Source organism: Polypterus senegalus, chromosome 11 (assembly GCF_016835505.1).
Source record: "Polypterus senegalus isolate Bchr_013 chromosome 11, ASM1683550v1, whole genome shotgun sequence".
Lineage (NCBI taxonomy): Eukaryota > Metazoa > Chordata > Cladistia > Polypteriformes > Polypteridae > Polypterus > Polypterus senegalus.
The window spans coordinates 67,584,829-67,607,039 of NC_053164.1; the positions used below are offsets into that span (position 1 = coordinate 67,584,829).

The 22,211-nt window shown below is 35.6% G+C and overlaps 1 protein-coding gene across 10 annotated transcripts in view; it reads right to left on the reverse strand.

The window, feature by feature from the left end:
• Positions 1-2,308: 2,308 nt before the first annotated feature.
• The window catches only part of rxrba (retinoid x receptor, beta a), a 101,534-nt gene continuing 81,631 nt past the window's right edge, over positions 2,309-22,211 (reverse strand). For 7 of the 10 annotated variants that reach the window (XM_039768912.1, XM_039768910.1, XM_039768907.1 and 4 more), the window contains 6 exons: positions 16,314-16,477; positions 6,477-6,606; positions 6,221-6,353; positions 5,965-6,056; positions 3,934-4,039; positions 2,310-2,923 (listed from right to left, as the gene is read on the reverse strand). In XM_039768912.1, coding sequence (XP_039624846.1) covers positions 2,776-2,923; positions 3,934-4,039; positions 5,965-6,056; positions 6,221-6,353; positions 6,477-6,606; positions 16,314-16,477 — 773 coding nt within the window. In that variant the 3' untranslated portion in view covers positions 2,310-2,775. Of the gene's footprint in view, positions 2,924-3,933; positions 4,040-5,964; positions 6,057-6,220; positions 6,354-6,476; positions 6,607-16,313; positions 16,478-22,211 lie in introns of all 10 variants that reach the window. The other 3 variants (XM_039768906.1, XM_039768905.1, XM_039768904.1) reach the window with 1 other exon arrangement.

Below are 22,211 nucleotides of genomic sequence, written 5' to 3' on the forward strand. Positions count from 1 at the left end.
TGTCACTCTGTTACTTTTCACCCCAGAAATAGTAGGGAAGGTGAACAACATATAATTCTGTAACATTTACATTAAGTTATATGTAAGAATTTCTGATTAATTAAATGCATATATATATATTTTATCCTGATACAGGACATGGCATTGAGGAATTCATACAAAATATAACTGAGAAACCATTAAGCCACATTCAGATTTCAGCCAGTCTCAAACTGAACCATTACCAACAAGCAGGTGACCCAGTAGTTCATGATTTTCAGGGACACCTGTCTCTAGAGGTTTCTATAAGGGATTATGTGATAAACCTAATTTCCAGATCATGTAGTCCTTAAGACATGTAAAATCAAACTTTTTGCATCTGAAGGCATCACTACTCATTGATTACATAATGGAGATGTGGGCCATCCAGAAATCTTGCCCTCTCTTCAGAAGAGGATGCTTAAGGATAGTGGTGTGAAAAAGTTATACAAAAGGAATGGTTTAGGACTTGAGATCCAGAAAGTCTCAAGTAAACCACATCTTATTTATGAGTAGAATTTACTTGGCTTTGAGTCATGAACTAAAAACAGCTTGGAATATTATAGCTGAGCACTACTCCTTTTTAAAGATATTGCTTTGAAAAAAAGGTCAGAAAGTAAGAATGCTAACAAGTGGGACAAAGGAAAAATCTGTAGCAGAATCAAAACTGTAACTGCAAGGCATAAAAGATTATCGACTTATCCTGATTTAAATATTGTTTATAAGAAACAGGCAAAATAAAAAGTTAAATTCAGTTTTTCTTATTTAACTGAAAAGCAAAGGCCAGCAATTTAATAGTCTGGCTCACTCAAATATTTTCAACAAAAAATACGCGCACATAAAAACAAGAACTATAAATGCCAACTTTTTTTTTTTTTTTTTTTAAACCTTTCAGAAATAACTTTGCAACAAGGAAAATTTTTTAGTTACCATGTGTTACCAGAGAGAAAAATGAAAGGCTATTTCATGTCCTTTGAGGACCACTCCACAGAGTGCAGTTTAAGCTTCTTTAGCTTTTCTAAGGAGTAAGACTATGCACTTTATTCTTTTAAGTTTGTCCCATTATAATGTAAAAAGGAGCCATAGATGATTTCTTAATAAAGGAACCACTTCTGTGCACAGCACAGTACATAAAAAGAAATTGACATGAAAATATTATCACGTAACATCACCAGATAAAACTTCAGCTAGCCTCTAACAAATCAAAGTCAACAACACAGTGCGAAATCTCAGCAGGGGGGGGTTTTCTTGGCTGAAATCAAGTTTTTAAAGTCATTTTAACATTATCATTCTTTGAAACTAATAGTTTCAGACCCTCCCCCCAAACATATTTATCGCAGCTTATTTTTTTTTTTTCTCTATATCAAGACAAAACAGCGCACAATAAACGCAAGAGGTAAACACTGCAGGTTCTCTACGTTTCAGCTGATTACCGCAGAGTTCAGTGCTAACAGCAGCTTTCCAATATAGAAATTAGCATTTGATTACAATATTAAAATAGTTATTTTTATTTAAAAAGTACCCACTTATGGATGCTTTATGTATTTTCACCATTTTTATGGAAAACTAACACCAAGGAATAAGAATGTGTTACAAAATAGACCTGCAACATTAAATATGAAAGTCTTTAGAGACTAAATAAGAAAAATGATACTGCATTTAAAGAGTCATCAAATAAAGCAGACGAATCTCTCTCTCTCGGTTTAACTGCCACCAGACAAACGTCATTTTTAAGTAAGCATAGTCAGTTAAGCATAAATAACTGCAATTAAATGATTACTACGTTGAGTACAGACATACACACATGGAAAAGGGAACAAAAAGGATGCAACTGTGTATTGCAAAAAAAATTAGAAAATAAAAAAGGTGTATTTAAAAAAAAAAGCAAAAGCGCCATTAAAAATGTCCTTCTCCAAACTTTTACCCACGGAAACCTGGCCATGGTAAAATGCCCAAGAGTTTCAAACCATAATATTTTCTCCAGCATTTGAGTTTGAATTGGATTTCACCTGTAATTATCTGATTTAAAAATATACCACTGACCCAATTTTCAGCCCAGTTTAAGTTAAAAAGCACTCAATCCTTCCAAACCCACTCATACATATTTTAAAAATGTGTGTGTGTGTGCGTGTATATATATATATATATATATATATATATATATATATATATATATATATATATATATATATATATATATATATATATATATATACATACACACATACACATATACACACATACATACATAATATATATATATATATATATATGTATACATAATATATATATTGATATATACAAACACACGCACACATACATACACACATTTATTTTGTTAATTGAAATCTGATGTAGTATCAGCATGAATCACAGAGTTTGCACTCATTTTGTCAATGAAAATTCTTTTACCCTAATCGGAATATTGGTGCGGTGTTTGGGATTCATCAAGATAAAATCTTCAGTTCCTTTATATGCACGACTGAATTCTTTTTTCATGCACAATGGTTTAAGGAAAAGGACAGCTGAGCAACAGCTAAAAAAAGAATATAAGAATTTTGTTTTCCAAGGGTAAAAAAAGGCCTTCAGATGATCAATTTTGATGTCAAATTCATAGATCTGTTCCACAACTAAAGAACCCAACCCTCGCCAATATGGCAATGTGACCCCCAAAAACAACCATTCCAAACAGTACATTATGATTCTTCACTCCTCCTTATGGTGGCTAGAAATTGCATAATTCACGCTTGCTTTTTCCTACGTTAACTGGTGAGGGGCTTCCAGCATCTCCATGAGGAAGGTGTCAATGGGAGTGTCTCCAATTAGTTTGAAGAAGAACAAGTGCTCCAAGCATTTTAAACCAATGGAGCGTAGTGCTGGCAGTCGAAGAAGAAGTTTGGCAAACCTGAAAAAAAGCATGACAAAAAATTTAAAATAAGTAAATAAATAAACCAGTGTGTCATCCTTCTTTAACTGATTGTTATTAATAACAAATACAATGTCCATTTTGTTTTCTCAAATATAAATGGCAATATTTTCCAAGTAATAAATGTTGTCTGGAATATACCTGTAATCGAAATAATGCTAATTACACCTTAAAGGTAGTACATTTGCTTTTAAGATGCTTGCAGCACAAGCCACATTTTATTGTTAGAATTAAGGCAGGTGCACATGTGTCTGTAGTTGTTTTTCTTTTTAATCTACACATACTTATAGTAGTTTGTCACATATTAGTGATGGCTATGTAGCATACTATCACTTCAGGAATATGCTTCCATATTAACTAGCATTTTTTTTTTCCCTTATCAAATATTTATTAGTGAAAATGGTGAACAACAATAACAGACCACAATACAGTACATTATAATAGGACAATAAAACACCCACTCCTTGGACACATGAAACAATAATACCGAACAGTCTGTTTCAATCAGTCTGACCATTGGTATATGTTAAATACTTTGCCTATTGTCTGTTTATTTGAAAAATAATTGAACTATGCATCATGAGTTTTGCATTTTTTAAACTCTTGAATGGATTCAAGGATAATAAAAAACCAACATTTTAACAGTAGTTGAGAATTTGTAATAGGTATTAACAAATAACAGTGCAACCAATTAAACTGAGGTACTAAAAGAAATGGAAGAAGAAAGTAACTGGCCAATAATACAGATGCTACAAAAATAAAGTATAATTAAAGAAAAATGTAACGATGCTTTTGAAAGTAATACACAGTACTAACAATCTAAAAGGCTGAACAGGTAGACTTTCAAATTTTCGTCACTGCTGTTACTTCCCAAATGAAGACATTCATTTATAAAATGGAATTCACAACTTTCATCACTGTTCTCCAATGACTGATAACAATGCCAACCTGGATTAAAAATATCATAACTAAAGCAGATTTATTCCTACCTTCCCTGTTGGTCAGGATATCTCTGCTTGCAGTAGGCTTCCAAAGATGCATAAACCTTCTCCCTGAGTAATTCCACTTCTCCTGGGTTTGACAAGCCCTTTGCATCTGAAAAATCATTAAATACAAGCTTTAAGGTTATCCAGAGATTTCTGTGACATTATGACCTGTATGTAGTTAGTTCCTTTAGAAGTATCATGAGTGTGGCAATACAGTATATGTTCAGGAAGTGTTTACAGCGTAGAGAATAAAACAAGGTGCTCATTAAAATTCAGAAATTCAAAATTGTAATAATGTTTTAACTTATTCCAGTGTAGGTTAGGGCAACTGAAATCTGATGTATATTAAGCTTAGAACTCAAACTCAAACAACCAATATTTTCAACATTTTTAATTTTTACATTTTGGTGCAACAAAAGACAGTAGCCCTCACAACAGTGTATGAAATTTGACGCAATAAAAGAAAACACTTTTGTGATCGCCTAACAATGAAGAAAAAGGTCAATCAGTTGAAAAAAAAAAAAAAAATTAAAAAAGACTTTTTTTGAGTTATCAGGTAGCAATTATTTGTTGTTAGCAGCTATTTATGTACCAACTCCGCTAAACACTCCAACCATTCTCCTTTCAATTCCTAATAGACCATAAAAACCTCTGTTGCTTGCCACATCTTTATGTTCCTTGGAACCTACTATTTATCTTCTAAAGATATTATGTGGATTTTGCTTGAAGATAAAGATCAAAAGGCAGAAAAAAAAAAAAAAATCACAAACATGACACCGGTCCATTTCAAGACACACACAATTTAGTGTAACCACACAACCTAACAGGCTCTCCTTTGAAACAATGGAGAAAAGTAAAGTGAAGAAAACTTATGCAGACAAAGAAAGAATGTGAATACTACAGAAAGACAGTTACAAGACTAGAAACTGAAGTTGGTCACTGAAGCTGGATTGTCACTTTCTTAGTATTGTGAAACCCTTTTCTACATTACACAATAACCACATATACAAGCCGATTTCTATCTGTGTGCAGTTTCACTCTATTGGGTGTATTCTGTGTTAACAATTGCCGTGTGCCATCTATTGGAATACATTTTTTAATTTTCACAGTAATAAATCACAATGCACTTCTCATTCCAATTCACTGCAAATATGTATTTAATTTTCATTGCAATGCAAACATTACCATTGCTGCAGAGAATCCTATACCAAATGCTGCATAACTGAGACAACACAGAAACTGACCCTACCACTTAAACACATAATTAAAAAAGAAACAATATCAGTACATAAAATATATGTGAACTTCTATCTTCTGTCTATTTGGCATTAACTATTATAAAGGTACCTTGCTTCCAGGTAAAAACAAACAGTTTTACTAAAATTCAATAAAAACTCCAAACAAATCGTTAAGAATATTTAATTGATCAATGGTGTAAAATCTGAATAATCCGGGGAAAGAAAGCACTGCAGAGAGAGTGTGCCAAGCTTGACAACATGCAAATTGATCTCCCAAAAAAAAAAAAATCCAGATTGCTACAAGAAACAAAAAGCAAACTAAACTCTACATCAGAGTTCAAAACAATTACAATAGGATGTCTAATTATCATTAATTGCAAAAGAAAATTTCATTCAATAAAAATTACACTGAAAAATCTTTACTGTGGGGTGCCATGGATCTCTGTTGTGAATACTTGAATTTTGCAGATGAGAAGCTAGCAGATTGCTTCTGTGCTTAGACTGGGAAATGCTAGACCAATAGTTCAACATTTATTGTGGACTGGGCCACATAGTATTTAATATAGGTCTCCTTGGAGAAGTAAATTATTTAAATATAGAAAGGCATAAAGTACACTAACTTGACACTGCCAGTATGTATAAAGCTAATGTAAAATCTTTTTCAGTCGGATGTAAATGACCAGCATCAGAATGCCCTGTCTTCCTATGGAAAACTGAACACAATAGAGATAGTCCCATTAACATCTATTGCTAAATAAGGTTCAGTGAAGTCAAGGGATAATGGTTAATGCCCTACCTGGGTTGAAAAGAATAATTGCCCGAAGACAGCCAAGCTCTGTCTTATCCATTTGCATGTCTCTCATCTTTGAAACCAACTCTGTCAACACTCTGGCAGAAAAGAAAAAAAACCAAAATAAAACTACTCATTCCTATAATAAAGTGAAGGCCTTATGATCAGGGCCAGTCTATAACTTAACCCACTATTTTATTTAACAGGAAATCAAAAAAATTGTATTAAGCTATATAATGCGAAAGGATGCAGACAGAGATACCTATCAAATATTGCTCCCACTCCTGCACTGTGTGCACTATTTCTATGCACGTGTAGCCCTGTTGCCAGCAGGATACCATCTTTCACTGAAATGGAGCGATGGGAAAAGGAGGCAATTAGCAGCTCATTCCATCCTAAAAATTGGAAACAGAATTTAAGAAATTCACATTAATTCAAGAAACAGGCATGTGAGACAATACCTTGTAGTCAACTAATGTTCACATTCACTTTAATAATGTCAAAGAAAACATACATACCTGCCCTAAGTAGTATAACCTGGTCATCTAATGGCAGTTCAGAAAAATGTGGAATCCTTTTGGCCCACTCAACCAACGTAAAAAGCTGCTTATCTGCAGCCTGACAGATATTTGTAACAGGATCATTTGGCTAGAAGAAACATTAAAAAAAATACTTACTGGATATAAACTGCAATGCTAACCGTATGGTCAACAAAATATAGTTCTTTGCAAAAAAAAACAAAAAAACCCACAACTATCAGAGTGGTAGACCAAATGTATTTCATGGAGGACATCAACGATGAAAATTTTTGTGCTAAAAGAAATCAATTTAAAAATGTATCTTATCAAGTATTTTTGTTTTAACAAATACTTTCATGAGTTATTATCTGTTTCATCTTTATTTATTAAATAAACATTAAATTAAACTTATAGTCTCAAATACGGATGTCACAACAATACTTCAGTGCCAAATCCATACCAAAGCTCAGAAGCCTCTGGGAGTAAGAGTACAGACAAGCCCCCATATCTGTGGGGTTTTGGTTCCAGGACCAATCCCCTCCAACCACGGATACCAACAGTTATAAATGCTCAAGTCCCATATATAAAATGAAATGGTGTTTTATTTGTATATAACTTACTCACATCTTCCAATATACTTTAAATCATCTCTAGATTACTTATAATACCTAATGCAATGTGAAAGCTATGTAAATAGTTGTTATACGGTACTGTATTGCTTAGGGAATAATGACTGGAAAAATGTCTGTACATGTTCAGTAGAGACACAACCATGGGTATGCCTAACTATAAGTTAGCAGCAATGAAACATTTTCTTTCTTTCAGCACTTACATATTCTGTTTTGTTCTGTGTATTTCATGTAAAATACAAGTACATCTAGAAAATAAAATTATAAATAAAAGAAAATGCATTCTCTTTCATACAGACAAAAACTGTGTTAACACTATACTGCATATGTTGACAATTTGGAGGTAGCTCAATAATCCTGTAATGAATTGGGGGAATGTGAGAGAAATGGAACTCTTCTTTTTAACAGAAGCAACTGCTCTAAAACTACAAAGGAAGCTCCACCTCTCCTAGAGTGTCATGAAAAAAATCAGACAAAATGCATACTTGTTGTGTTTATATTGCTATTACAAGGAGTGTGCTAGAAAATGTTCAATTCCAAGGCTGGTTCATTCAGAATAGGCAATAATTTCTTGCAGATCGTCTAACGTGATTTTTTTTCCTGTGGCAGTATGATCCATTAAACCCCATTGAAGTGAAGCTTCACCGGACTTCAATGGCACATCAGAAAATGCTTGTTTTCAGTGCACCAAAGCTAGACATTTATTGGACAAATGCCACAAAACATTTCCAGGGAAGCTCAGCACCTCTGGGAATAATTGGGGCAGTGGACTGGCAAGACACAGGGCCTGCTTCATGATGATTGACGGCATTTTGGCATTGTAACATTTCAAGCTTAGTCCCATGGGGATTTTTGGTAAGCAAAGCTGCTGCTTGTAGTCTTGTTATTTGCTAGTGAAATAGCCCACTCTTTCACTTGTACATATCATACTGTAAATAAAAATACAAATAGTGTTCATGAGTTTGCTCCTTGTTTCATTAAGTTTTTTTTTCATTTCAAACTAGGTCTCCCTAGCTAGCATAAGCTGTATGATTTCTTGGTGTTTTTTTTTTTTTTAAAAGACATGGAGTTGGATAGTGCAATGCCTCCAGTTATACATGTGACTGTCTTTAGTAGCAACAATTGGAGCTAAATCAGCAGGTGTAGAGAGGAGCTTCTAATGCTTAAAATGAGTCAAGTCATACAGCTGCATGGTGAAAACCACTTAAGCAAACTTCTGCTGGCCATTGAAAGGAAACTGGTAAAATCTATGAAAAAAAATCCCAGTTGGTATGACAGGGTCACAGACCATTTACTACAAAAATAAAGGAGGGTAGAATTTACATATAAATAGCATAATGCAATAAATTGACTAATTTCATGATGTAGGCCTAAAATGTGCTTCCCCCGTTTGAAAGACCCCCAGCTGCCACTGCTTTTTACGAGGATTGCTGTTAAACAGTCTTCAAAAGGAACTTTTGGCTTCTGCAGTGGTGTTCCTGCCATGCTGCTCAGGTCTTTAGCAGCACTGCATTGTCCCTTTGTAATCTCATGCATAAAATACAGCTCGACCTTACTGCGCGGATCAGAGGCACACCTCATGCCACACTGCTACCCTGCGACCTAAGTGGTCCCCTTACTTTGCTGCTGATGGAGCTGCTTCTTCAGGTATTCCTGCCCCCTCAGGCAATCTGCAGCCACCTGATGAGTGTATCCCTCACAGGTCCAGACCGTGAAAGACACAATAGTACTAATACCAGGGTCTGTGGAATTTGAGGGCTGATGATCTTCCACTGTAGAGGCTTTACAATTGCAGATGCTTTAGCTATAAACATTGTTATATATAGGAAGCTGTTTCTTCTTTTTCTTTGCATCATGAAACAAATCTGTTATCCCTCGGGTAGACAGGAGGCTACAGCTAGGTATGCCTATACATTATTTCATTCATGTGCATTCAGTGTAGTGCTTGCCGCACTGCAAAGTTTGGTTCTTAGAACTTTCTGAATTTATTCCCTCCACAGTATTTTCATTCATGCATGACGTAAAGTACACAAATGCTTCAGTAGGCACAATAATATGTGGGAATAACTTGCCTAAACATTCACATGAAAAAGGGTCACAGTGGTGTTGAAGCAGCACCATATTAACACAAAAAAAAGAAATACAGCAGAAGTCACGTCTAAAAAGTCCAAGTGTTCAATGCAGGAACATTTCAGTGCAAGATGGTGAAAATTGCATTCATTAAGAGTTTGAGAATGCAATGAAGTAAATGATCGGGTGTGAGTTGTAATTTTTAAAAACTTCTAGCCTAACAAAGTGTAAGAGGGGACAAAATGATGACGAGATGAATCACTTTTTAATACTGAGGCCAGTCTCTAAGAAGTAATGGAGGCTTCACATTCATTCAAGCACATTTACAGATGTCCATTTAAGCATCCATTCATTTTCTAACTGGTTTTCTAGTTCAGGGTCACAGAAAATATCTTGCATACACGCATAATTATGCATACAGGACTGCGCTCCCTGGCAGTGCTACCAACTGTTGTAGGAAGGAGTTTTAAAATTGAGGCAAGTTTTAGGCAAAGTGGATATTTGCCATCTCTACTCTGCTGATGAAATGAACTTATTTCTGAATACCAGTATAAAATGTATTTAGTGCTTGAAACCAAAAAGCACTGCTCAATCCTGACAGTTAGCAGAATGGGCAAAATGGCATGCTGTATTGCTAAATACAAATATGCAATCACTAAATTTGTGGTGTTTGCTTTTTAAAGCCACATGTTTATTAGTGTAATTCCTAAAATAGGACAATGTACGCACATATGCCATATATTTGAAAGGTTCGATGGCAAATGCAATACGGTCTACCAGATACACTGCAAGTTCAGTTAATATTCTAATTCAGAAGTAGTGCACAAACTAAGCAATAACAAAGTCTCATTATTCATACAAGATACTTTGAAATTAGCACAACAAAGGATGTTTAAAAGGAGCTCTGAAAAAATGATTTAATGTAAAACTAGCAGGTCTGATTTGACAATGAAAATTTGGAAGGATGAATAGAGGGACAAGGACAGATGCAACATATGACATAATATTAATCTTACAATAGCAAACGTGACAGACCAAATAGAGGGATTCTCTGATAAACCAGATTTTAAAAATGCATTATCACAAAAACACCTTTAAAACATTTGTTTAAATTAAAATACCCTAAATTATCTTGGAATTCACTAATTCAACAGTATGGATAAAATTAAGTTTGAATGTTTACTTTTAGTACTGGGGAGAAAATGTCACGTAATAAATTTGACAGGTACACATGCTTAAGATAAATCAGGTACTCCATGACAATATTACCCTTTATAAACCTAATGATGAAATGATCTGCCAAGATTATAAAACCCTCACCCATTTGATGTTATAATGGATGAATTTCCATGTCTATCACACATTAGAATTTAACCCGACATTGTATTTTGACAGTTATGAATGCTAGTTGTAGATTACACATATGATACTTGTGGCAACCACTTGATGGATATACCACTATTTTAAAGGTGCTGCTACTATTAATATTTAGATATTTTTGTATTCTATTACAGAAAAAGGCACACCTGAACAATAGAGGTACTTTATTAAAAAGCTGTTGAATGGGATTTTTGTTTTTGCCATGGCACTGAATATGTATTGAGTTTCATGCAATTTCAATAGTATTGGTATCCAATACATTTAGGCCTACATTTATTTGTTTGGCAGATGCTTTTATCCAAAGTGACTTACAAAACAGGAAAACATAATTGAGTAACATTAGGCTAGGGCTTGTTTGTTCAGTAAGTATAGTAGTACAGGTAACAAAAGCTGAATGGCACAAGTAAAAAGAATTAACAACTAATAGATTTACAGTCACAGATTTAACAATTAATAAAGCGATTAAACTTAATGTAAGAACAAATCAACCAATAGTATAAAAGATCACAGAGCAAAGTTTTTTTTCCTTCAATACAAAGTTTGGTATTGTGCGATCCATAGACTCAAAAAAACATTCTATAAATACAACCTATTACTCACATCTCAATTTACTTTTATTACAATTTACAATACAAATTACTTTATTTCTTGACTTTCACTGCAATGTCACTTTTTTATAAGCAGACAAAGCATAAAATCGCTATTTAAACTGCTGTGTAATTGTAACAGTGCACAGTCTCATATAGCTGCACAGTTCACTCTTAATATAATCTATACTAATAAAAGGCAAAGCCCTCACTGACTGACTCACTGACTCATCACTAATTCTCCAAGTTCCCGTGCAGGTAGAAGGCTGAAATTTGGCAGGCTCATTCCTTACAGCTTCCTTACAAAAGTTGGGCAGGTTTCATTTTGAAATTCTATGCGTAATGGTCATAACTGGAAGCTATTTTTCTCCATTTACTGTAATGGAGTTGAGCTTGAAAGCCGTGGGGGGCGGAGTTTCGTGTGACATCATCACGCCTCCCACGTAATCAAGTGAACTGACTGTCAACACAGTACGTAGAAAACCAGGAAGAGCTCCAAAAGGCGCTGAAGAAAACATGCATTATATAATTGAGAAGGCAGCGAAACAATAAGAAGTGAGCGAGTGACATATGCAACCATATTCTGGAGTGCTGCTACTTTGTAAACAAAGCACGGTGTAAACCTCAAGTTTAAATTAAGTTCATAGACAGGCTGCCGCTGGCGTTTGTAATTTATTGCCTGCCCATATAAGGCCGTCCGTCAGCGGCAATCCAATACAGACACTGCCGCTAAATATTCATGGGTGAAGGACTGTGCTTATGCAGAGGAAGATGAGATGGTCAGGGTGGTGTTTGGCACAAACTCAACGAAACTGCAAGAGAAAGTTTTAAGTGCCGGGTCTTAGCTAACATTAAATACAGCCGTGGACATCGCACGAGATGGCACCTGCACAGCTGGGAAACTTCGATGTATGGACACCTAGCGGCTCACGTGAACTGACGCAGTGCGCAGACAAAAAGCAACAGTTCCAAAGAGTGCTGAACAAAAACTGAATTACACAATTGAGAAGGCAGCAAAAAAATATGAGGTGTCTGATACATACAAGCACATTCATAAGTGCACCTACTGCGGAAATAAAGCACACGGTGAAAAAAGTCAATGTCCCACTAAAGGAAGACAGTGTAAAAAAAACCCGTGCATGCAGTGTGTTACGTCTCAGATAAAGAGGAAGACGAGCTGTTTATTGATGCAGTAAGAAACGAATCGATGAATGAAACCTGTTATCTTCACAACGATCGACAAACATGGAATGTAACTTGAACACAACACATCCTACAAATACGAACCTGACTGAAAGAAATAATGATAATCAAATCCTTGATGACAGCAACACTCAATAACACTCACAAAACAATTACTGTATATTGACAATCATGTTACGTTATTTTTAAAATGTTCCCTTTTCTTTTCATAACTTCTTTAACACACTACTTCTCGCTCTGAAGCGGGTATATATATACCCGATCTACATACTCTCAAATAGACAAGCCACACGCCGTGGCAATTGTAGAGGCTTCGCCTCTAGCGCCGACATCCCATGTTCAATTCCCGAGAGGGGATGCACTATGTATGTACGCGTGCTTCCCGATTCATTTTACCCTCGCATCCCCTTGGTTTGAGACGTATGAAAAAATATGCGGTTACCGCAGAATCATGTTACATTATTTTTAAAATGTTTCCTTTTCTTAGCACAAGCACTGCTGAGAAGCTTCGATGCATGTACTCCATAACGCGTTAAAAAAAAATGCATTTAATCACACTTTCAATTCCAAGCAAAGGGGAACTTTTGTCAATGCATGATTTCCTGGTACATTGATTACATTGATGCACACATCAGAGCTTCAAAAATGTTCGGAATAAAGCTCGTTCCTACGACTGATCGGAGGAAAATTTCATTTCAAAAGACTACCCGGCGGAAGCCTTGATAAAAGCATGGTTTTGTGCACACTGAAAAGCAAGCAAAATTAGATGCTTTACAGAAAGCAGACTTTGTGGCTCTTACTGGGGATCATTGGACTTCCGTGACCGTTAGTAATTCTAATTACATCTAATTACAAAATGTTCAATGATCACACTGTTTTAGCCTAATGTACGAAATAATTTTGGCTAAGGTTACTCAGAGTTTAAAGATGAAGCTGGTCAAATTACCTTTTATGTTTGACTTATTTTTTTAAGAAGAAAACCTGCACTTTATGTTTAAATTTTGGTTATTATTATTTAAAGACAATACCATTCTGAAAATGTACTTAAAGTACTTAAAATACCACTTTATTTTTAAGTCTGCCCAATTTTAGCCAGGGATGATATTTTTGTTTCTGTTTTGAATTGAAATGCAGTTTAAAAGCATTTTTTTTTCAGAAATTAAAAGAGCTTGAGTTTACAATATTCATGTCCATGTCTATTATTTGATTCTGTAAGCCCACTAAAACCCTTTTAAATTAAAAAAAAAAAAAACTGCGATTTGGGGCAAATTTTCATGTGTGATTACATACGATTAATCAAAATTAATTATTAAACAGCCTCTAATTAATTAGATTAATTTTTTTAATCGAGTCCCACTCTTAATATATATATGTAGATTTGTATATGTATATATATGTGTGTGTGTGTATTATATATATATATATATATATATATATATATATATATATATATATATATATATATATATATATATGCCAGCAACGCTCATGACAATTTCAACACAATTACATTGACAATCATGTTACGTTATTTTCAAAATGTTTCCTTTTCTTTTCATTGCTTCTTTAACACACTACTTCTCCACTCGAGCCTTGGTATTTTGAGATATATATATATATATATATATATATATATATATATATATATATATATATATATATATATATATATATATATATATATATATATATATATATATATATATATATACAGGGTGGGCCATTTATATAGATACACCTTAATAAAATGGGAATGGTTGGTGATATTAACTTCCTGTTTGTGGCACATTAGTATATGTGAGGAAGAAAACTTTTCAAGATGGGTGGTGACCATGGTGGCCATTTGGAAGTCGGCCATTTTGGATCCAACTTTTGTTTTTTCAATAGGAAGAGGGTCATGTGACACATCAAACTTATTGAATTTCACAAGAAAAACAATGGTGTGCTTGGTTTTAACGTAACTTTATTCTTTCATGAGTTATTTACAAGTTTCTGACCACTTATAAAATGTGTTCAATGTGCTGCCCATTGTGTTGGATTGTCAATGCAACCCTCTTCTCCCACTCTTCACACAATGATAGCAACACGCGGGAGAAATGCTAGCACAGGCTTCCAGTATCCGTAGTTTCAGGTGCTGCACATCTTGTATCTTCACAGCATAGACAATTGCCTTCAGATGACCCCAAAGATAAAAGTCTAAGGGGGTCAGATCGGGAGACCTTGGGGGCCATTCAACTGGCCCACGACCAATCCACTTTCCAGGAAACTGTTCATCTAGGAATGCTCGGACCTGACACCCATAATGTGGTGGTGCACCATCTTGCTGGAAAAACTCAGGGAGCGTGCCAGCTTCAGTGCATAAAGAGGGAAACACATCATCATGTAGCAATTTAATATCCAGTGGCCTTGAGGTTTCCATTGATGAAGAATGGCCCCACTATCTTTGTACCCCATATACCACACCATACCATCAATTTTTTGTTCCAACAGTCTTGGAGGGATCTATCCAATGTGGGTTAGTGTCAGACCAATAGCGGTGGTTTTGTTTGTTAACTTCACCATTCACATAAAAGTTTGCCTCATCACTGAACAAAATCTTCTGCGTAAACTGAGGGTCCTGTTCCAATTTTTGTTTTGCCCATTCTGCAAATTCAGTGCGCTGATCTGGGTCATCCTCGTTGAGATGCTGCAGTAGCTGGAGTTTGTAAGGGTGCCATTTGTGAGTAGCTAATATCCGCCGAAGAGATGTTGACTAATGCCACTCTCCAGTGACATGCGGCGAGTGCTACGCTGTGGGCTCTTGCTGAATGAAGCTAGGACAGCCACTGATGTTTCTTCATTAGTGACAGTTTTCATGCATCCACATTTTGGCAAATCCAACACTGAACCAGTTTCACGAAACTTAGCAAGCAGTTTGCTAACTGTAGCATGGGAGATGGGTGGTCTCGTAGGGTGTCTTGCATTGAAATCTGCTGCAATGACCCGGTTACTGCGTTCACCAGACATCAACACAATTTCTATCTGCTCCTCACGTGTTAACCTCTGCGACATGTCAATGGCTGTAAACAAAGAGAAACTTGTAAATAACTCATGAAAGAATAAAGTTATGTTAAAACCAAGTACACCATTTTTTTTCTTGTGAAATTCCCAATAAGTTTGATGTGTCACATGACCCCCTTCCTATTGAAAAAACAAAAGTTGGATCCAAAATGGCCGACTTCAAAATGGCCACCATGGTCACCACCCATCTTGAAAAGTTTTCCCCCTCACATATACTAATGTGCCACAAACAGGAAGTTAATATCACCAACCATTCCCATTTTATTAAGGTGTATCCATATAAATTGCCCACCTTGTAGATACTCACTCATATCAATGACAAAACAATTACATTAACAATCATGTTACATTATTTTTCAAATTTTTCCTTTTCTTTTTCATAACTTCTTTAACACACTACTTCTCTGCTGCGAAGCGTGGGTATTCTGCTAGTAGTATATGTAATAGTATTAGTATTTTTAACATTAAACAAAGCTCACAGATATAAAGAAAATTGATTCTAAATATATTACATATTTTAAGTGGGCTGTTTCAGATGACTACACAAAGTTCCATTTTAAAGCAAATAAAATGACTGCTATAAATAAGGCATAATAAATATTTCAGAACAGTTAGTTATATGTTTTGGTTTAAAGGATATTTCATGACAAGAATATATATGTGAATGGCAAATATATGGATTATGGCAAGAGGAGATTCCCAGTCGATGGTTACTTTGTACATTTCAGTAAATGCTGCCTGGAAAGAGTCTGGCTACATGTGATCCTAAACTGAATTAGGCAACATAAGGAAATAGATAGGAGAAAGACAAAAGGAGAGGAAAGGGAAAAAAAAACCCCACTGTACAAAAAATTAAAATTTGCAGATCAAACATATAAACTTATATTATTAAACACAGTTTTACTAACCGAGTTGCCCGTGCCGGCAGAGCCGTCCACATGCAGCTCAGTCTTCTGTTCCACAGCCATTTCTGCATCCAGGATCTTTTCAACTGGCATTTCTTCATTGACTCCACTTGTTGATTCGACTTCACCATCTTTATCCTTGTTACGCTGCCGCTCCTCTTGCACCGCTGTAGACAGATGGAAATGTAGCCCAGCACACGCATACATACACACAGACAAAACATAGACGGACAGTAAGACAGACAAAAAAGTGACAAATATACCCAGTTACTGTAGCACTGCACATACCCACCCTGACACTTTCTTTTCCGCATACATACTTTATACAATCAATTTAAGTAAAAGTGACAAGGTAGCTCTAGATCTATGCCAAGTCATCACAGTAACAAGTAATTGTTTTAATTAACACTGTGCTTAGTGATCCAAGAGTTCATGACAGTTGCATTACACATTTTATCAGTGTAGTTTTAAAGGTAAAAACTGAATCAGAATATTTAAATTAGTATAGAATACTTATTTGTGTAGCATACAGTTGTGTACTGCAAATGACGAAGATATCCAAAGGAAAAAAAACGAAAGCAATGTGAGCAATAATGCACATACTTTCATTTTCTAAAACTTAAATCTTAAAGATGAGTACTACATCGGTCAAAATATATGAACAAATGGAACAGGCAAACATAGAAGTAATCATAACACGGATGTGATAAATGAAGAAACTCGCTTGGTTTTAAAAGTGACTATACTAATCAGAATATTATCATCTTAAAAATAGTCATGTAGCAGCAGTCTTGATGCAGTTAGTTAGAAATTAATTCTCTAAGAAGAAGATGACTATTCCAAGCTAAACTGGAAATGAGAACTAGCTCTTATTTTATTTAATTATGCTCACCGCTGCCTCCACTGACTTGGAAAATGCAAAGCAAGCCAGGTGACATGAAAAGAACCCTCAAAACTATACAAAAATCATCTCAGTTTGATGACAGCATGCTACACACATTTTGCAAAAAAGGCACCTGATATGAAAAATGTATTATCACTTACTCTTAAAAATCTGACTAGTTAAAGATGCCAGCTTCTGAAAAAACGTGTTTGTCCAAAATGCCATACTAGTTTAGTTGTGTACTTTCCTTGTACCTTTCTGCATGCATATTGTTTTATTGGTTGGCATATCTTTTAGGATTCTAAATGTGTATAGAATAAAATGGAAAATAGCCAAGAATCATTGGCAATTATGTCTACTCCTGTAGAACTTTAAGCATGATTACTTGTATAAGTAACTGACTGACATGAATTAACTCTTTGAGGGCTGATTTTTTTTCCACACAATAAACTGGTTTCACACATAAAATCAACATAAAACGTCTGTTGCTACATGCTGTGGCTTCTGTTGAGGCCTGTTAGGCATCTCTGGCAGCAGTGGCTGCACAGGGGTGGCTCGATGGTCAGCAGGAATGCATGGCAGGCTGGCTACCTCTCTGTCTTCGCACAGCAGGTGGGTGACGGTGGCAGTCATAGTGTAACGCAATATGGTTTGTACCTCGTCATCATAAGTTGTGGTCTTCCTAGGCAAATGCAGCTGTAGGTGTATCAGCGACACAAATGTGTTCAGCACCACGATCAACTGGGGACCGACAGGCTGCCTGTACCTCACATGGTTTTCGATATCCATCTCTAGATCACTTGCATCAAACTCAAGAGTCCGATTCAGAGATAATACGTAAAACATCCATGGAGTATTTTACTTTTGCAAATTTGCTTTAGTCTCGCCAGATGTCGATGCCAATTTTGAAGCTGTTTACTCTTTACTACTCATTCACGCGCAGTGAATCGAGGTCAAATCAACAAAGCTACGTAAATTTCCTTAAAGCAGAGAGAGTCGAACTAAAACTTAAGGGCGGGTTTTGTCATAGTTTACAGACGATTACCGTCCTCTACTCCTGATTTTTGACAAAAGTCAACATCCACCCTGAAAGAGTTAAAGTAGTCTTTATAATCAGACATTAAGCAAAACACTTTTTTTCTGCCACTCCTCCTAAGAAAGATAATGATCTGAAAAGAACAAAGAGCTCTATGCTTGCTTTAGTAACAATTGTTTATTGTGAGATAGCCAACCAGCTTTTAATGGGAAATCATAGACAAATCCAATAAACAATACAAACTAAAGACACTTTCCGTTGAAATTTGCGATAACCCTTGCACTTGCATTATCTTGTATTTATCTTTCTTTATTATTTTATGCCGATATTATTTGTATACAGTGTTGTATACGCTCTGTGGTTCTTTCTAAATTTCTGTTAAGTGCTTTGAGCATAGGAAAGGCTCTATATAAATTAAATGCATTATTATTAAAGAGGTACAGTAATCTCTCGCTATACTGCGCTTCGACTTTCGCGGCTTCACTCTATCGCAGATTTTTATGTAAGCATATCTAAATATTTATCACGGATTTTTCGCTGGTTTGTGGATTTCTGCGGACAACGGCTCTTTTAATTTATGGTACATGCTTCCTCAGTTTGTGTGCCCAGTTGATTTCATACAAGGGATGCTATTGGCGGATGACTTAGAAGCTACCCAATCAGAGCATGTAAAACATATTAACTAAATCTCCTCAATGATATAAGATATGCTTCCCGCGTGGTGCTTGATTGTTTGCTTTTCTCTCTCTCTCACCCACTCTGACATTCTCTGCGCCTGACGGAGGGGGTGTGAGCAGAGAGGCTATTTGCACAGAGGCTGTTTGCTTAGAAGATACGGATGCTCCTCTAAAAAATGCCACTGTATCGCGGTGCTTCGGCATACTTAAAAGCCCAAAAGCATGTATTGATTTTTTGCTTTTCTGTCGCGCGCTCTCTCTCTCTCATTCTCTGCTCCTGACGCGCATTCTTTGAAGAGGAAGATATGTTTGCATTCTTTTAATTGTGAGAAAGAAATGTCATCTCTGTCTTGTCATGGAGCACAGTTTAAACTTTTGACTAAAGGGTGTTATTTCATGTCTAGAGGGCTCTAATAATGTTAACAGTGTGGGAGAGTTTATAAGGGCTTAAAATATATAAAAATAACCATGCAAACATATGGTTTTTACTTCATGGATTTTCATCTCTCACGGGGGGTTCTGGAACGCAACCCCCGCGATCGAGGAGGGATTACTGTACTTCTAAATGCTAAAACAAATTAGCAAGACGCCAGTGACAACAATATACTGCTTTTCCACTAATGTCAGGAACCGGACCTATTCTTGTTTTATATACAGTTTGCTTTTCACATGGAACATGTGACATTAAAATACCTGCAAAAAAGCCAAGGTGATGATTGAACTGATTTTAGTGCAAAAATTGTTGTGTAAAATGGAAGTAACATCACTACTGGACCAAAGAAGATGTACAAACTCTTTCTGCAGTTTAGGTTGTTCAATTCAATCTAACCCATAACAAAAACAGTAGAGATGCTGGAAGGAAAAGATGCCTTGTGCACTGTACAATAGTGCCATTATATATATTTTCACGCCTGGATATTAACATACAATGGCTCCACTTGAGATTGTAATAGGGGTCTTTGGTGTTTAAAACATAAAAATACTATCAGTTATGTTTTCTGAAAAGTGCAGCAAAATAAGGAAAATCAAGGAGGGACAGGGGTGCGATGTGCATGCTGAGGAAAGAAAAAAGATTTAGATTCTGATGAACCAAGCAAGGTATGGTTGTTTACTGATAGTTACATAAATCTTTGGATAAATGCAGATTTAAACAAGTACATATTTTGGCAAAAATACATCTTAGAGAGTTTTTTTCTGAAATTACTGCTGAGTATGAATGGGTTTTCTTCAAGTACAGTGGAACCTTGGGTCACGAACGTTTCGGATCATGTACAAATCGGGTTACAACCAAAAAGTTCGGCAAACTTTTGCATCTGTTCACGACCACACACTCGGGTGACGAACAAGCCAGTTTCCCTTCCAGTTCGTATGCGCCGATGATTTCTGCACATGTTTGGTCTCTCCCTGTGCATCGAGCAAGAGAGAGAGAGAAAGTGAGAGCGAGAAAGAGAGCGCGAATGAGAAAGAGAAAGCGAGAGAGGGGGCTGGATGCGTAAGGCAGAGAAGGCAGTTAAAGAATGCACCGGGCTTGTTTTTAAAGAGATTGATTCAAGCATTGTTCTAACCTCGTATTTAATGAAGACTTTTTTCTATTGGATTTTAACCTCCACTTCATTTCTGTTTACAGCGATCAGTGTGTAGCGTGCATTGTTGTAATGTTACTTTTCTTGGTTATTTATTAAATGTTTACAGTGAGCGGTTCGTAAGGCTATAGTGTGAATTCTTGCAATGTTACTTTTCTCTGTTCAAGATTTTCACGTTTAGTTTACTATTACGCTGTGCATTCTATGGTATAATTAACTATTTTTGTGCTTAAAAATCTTTAAAAAAATATATTTACATATAGTTCGTACGGTCTGGAACATATTAATTGTATTTACATACAATCCTATGGGGGAAATTACTTTGGATCATGACTAAACCGGGTTACGACCAAAGGTATGGAACGAATTACTGTCGTGACCCGAGGTTCCACTGTACTTGATTTTCTTGCCACTTCATAAAAATGCACAAGCTCCTGCCAGGCAAACAATGCAGCTTCCTATTTAAAACGGAAAGTTCAGAAAACGGTTGGACTGTTTTTATGATCTTGTTTGGGTTGTGTTAGAGAAGGTAAAATAAAGAATTAACATGAATATAGCAAATTCTGTTTCTTGACCTGAATGTGGAATAGAGTTGGTGAGAAACTTAAGAAATGTACAAATAAAATTAAAAACAAGCTCCCATTGTGGTTGCAGTATTTAGGACTCCTTTTTCTAGGAAACATTTTATACAGTCCTAAAGAGCTTGAAGTAAATGAACTAATGATAGGGATGCTCAATAATTTAGTTGCAGTGCTCCTTTATGCAAAGAATTATGGTAGTTATGCCAGTATGTGTCTTTTTTGCAGCAAACTTCCTACAGTGTAAAAGGGTAGCATGCCAAGGCCAGGTGTACCAGAGAGAAAAAGGAGACTGCAACATTAGCCTTTATTTTAAAGAAAGTGGAGAAATAACTGAGAAAAAGGAATTGGAAAAGTTGTCCTGTGTAATTATACAAATGGCAAGAAATGCTACTTTAATGAATTCCGACAATTGTATTTTGCCATTTAAATTAAATCAGACATTGATTCAGTTTGGATAGCAAGATTGTTTTATGTACAGCAGCTTCCATTTGCAATTGGAAAAAGATGAATACAAATTTGAAATTGCTGCTTAGTAAACAATAGGTTTGTTAGCTTAACAGTAAAATGTGTATTTTACTTATAAATCTGTTAAGCATGTTAGTGTTGTATCTTCTTGATTAGCAACTCATGAACATTTGATACATATGCAGCTTTTTTTAAAGATTTGCACTGCATATATTATTTGTTGCTGTGTGTCATACAGCATATGTTTTACTGAAAAATCAAGTAGTATTGAAATGGTAATCCATATTTATAATTACATCTCAATAATTATGATTGTTTAGCTGATAGACTGAAGAAAGAACTACCAGTACAGGATAAATAGAGAAAATGTATATTTTAACAGCAAAAAAATCTGTAGTGCAATTAATCATTAAAAATGATTAAAAGCAATACATGTGCATATATATTTACATTGAAGCCACACACAAACAGCATACTGCTCAAAAAATTAGGGGAACACTTAATCATCACACTCTAACACCAAGTCAGTTAAGATTCCGGGATATCAATCTGTCCAGTTAGGAAATAAGCGACTGAGAATCAGCTTCACCTGCTTTGCTAGTGTTCTTGTCACTACTGGTAACATGAAGTGGAACCTGTAGCTGACTTAGGTTAAACAGGCAGTCCAGCTTCTCCC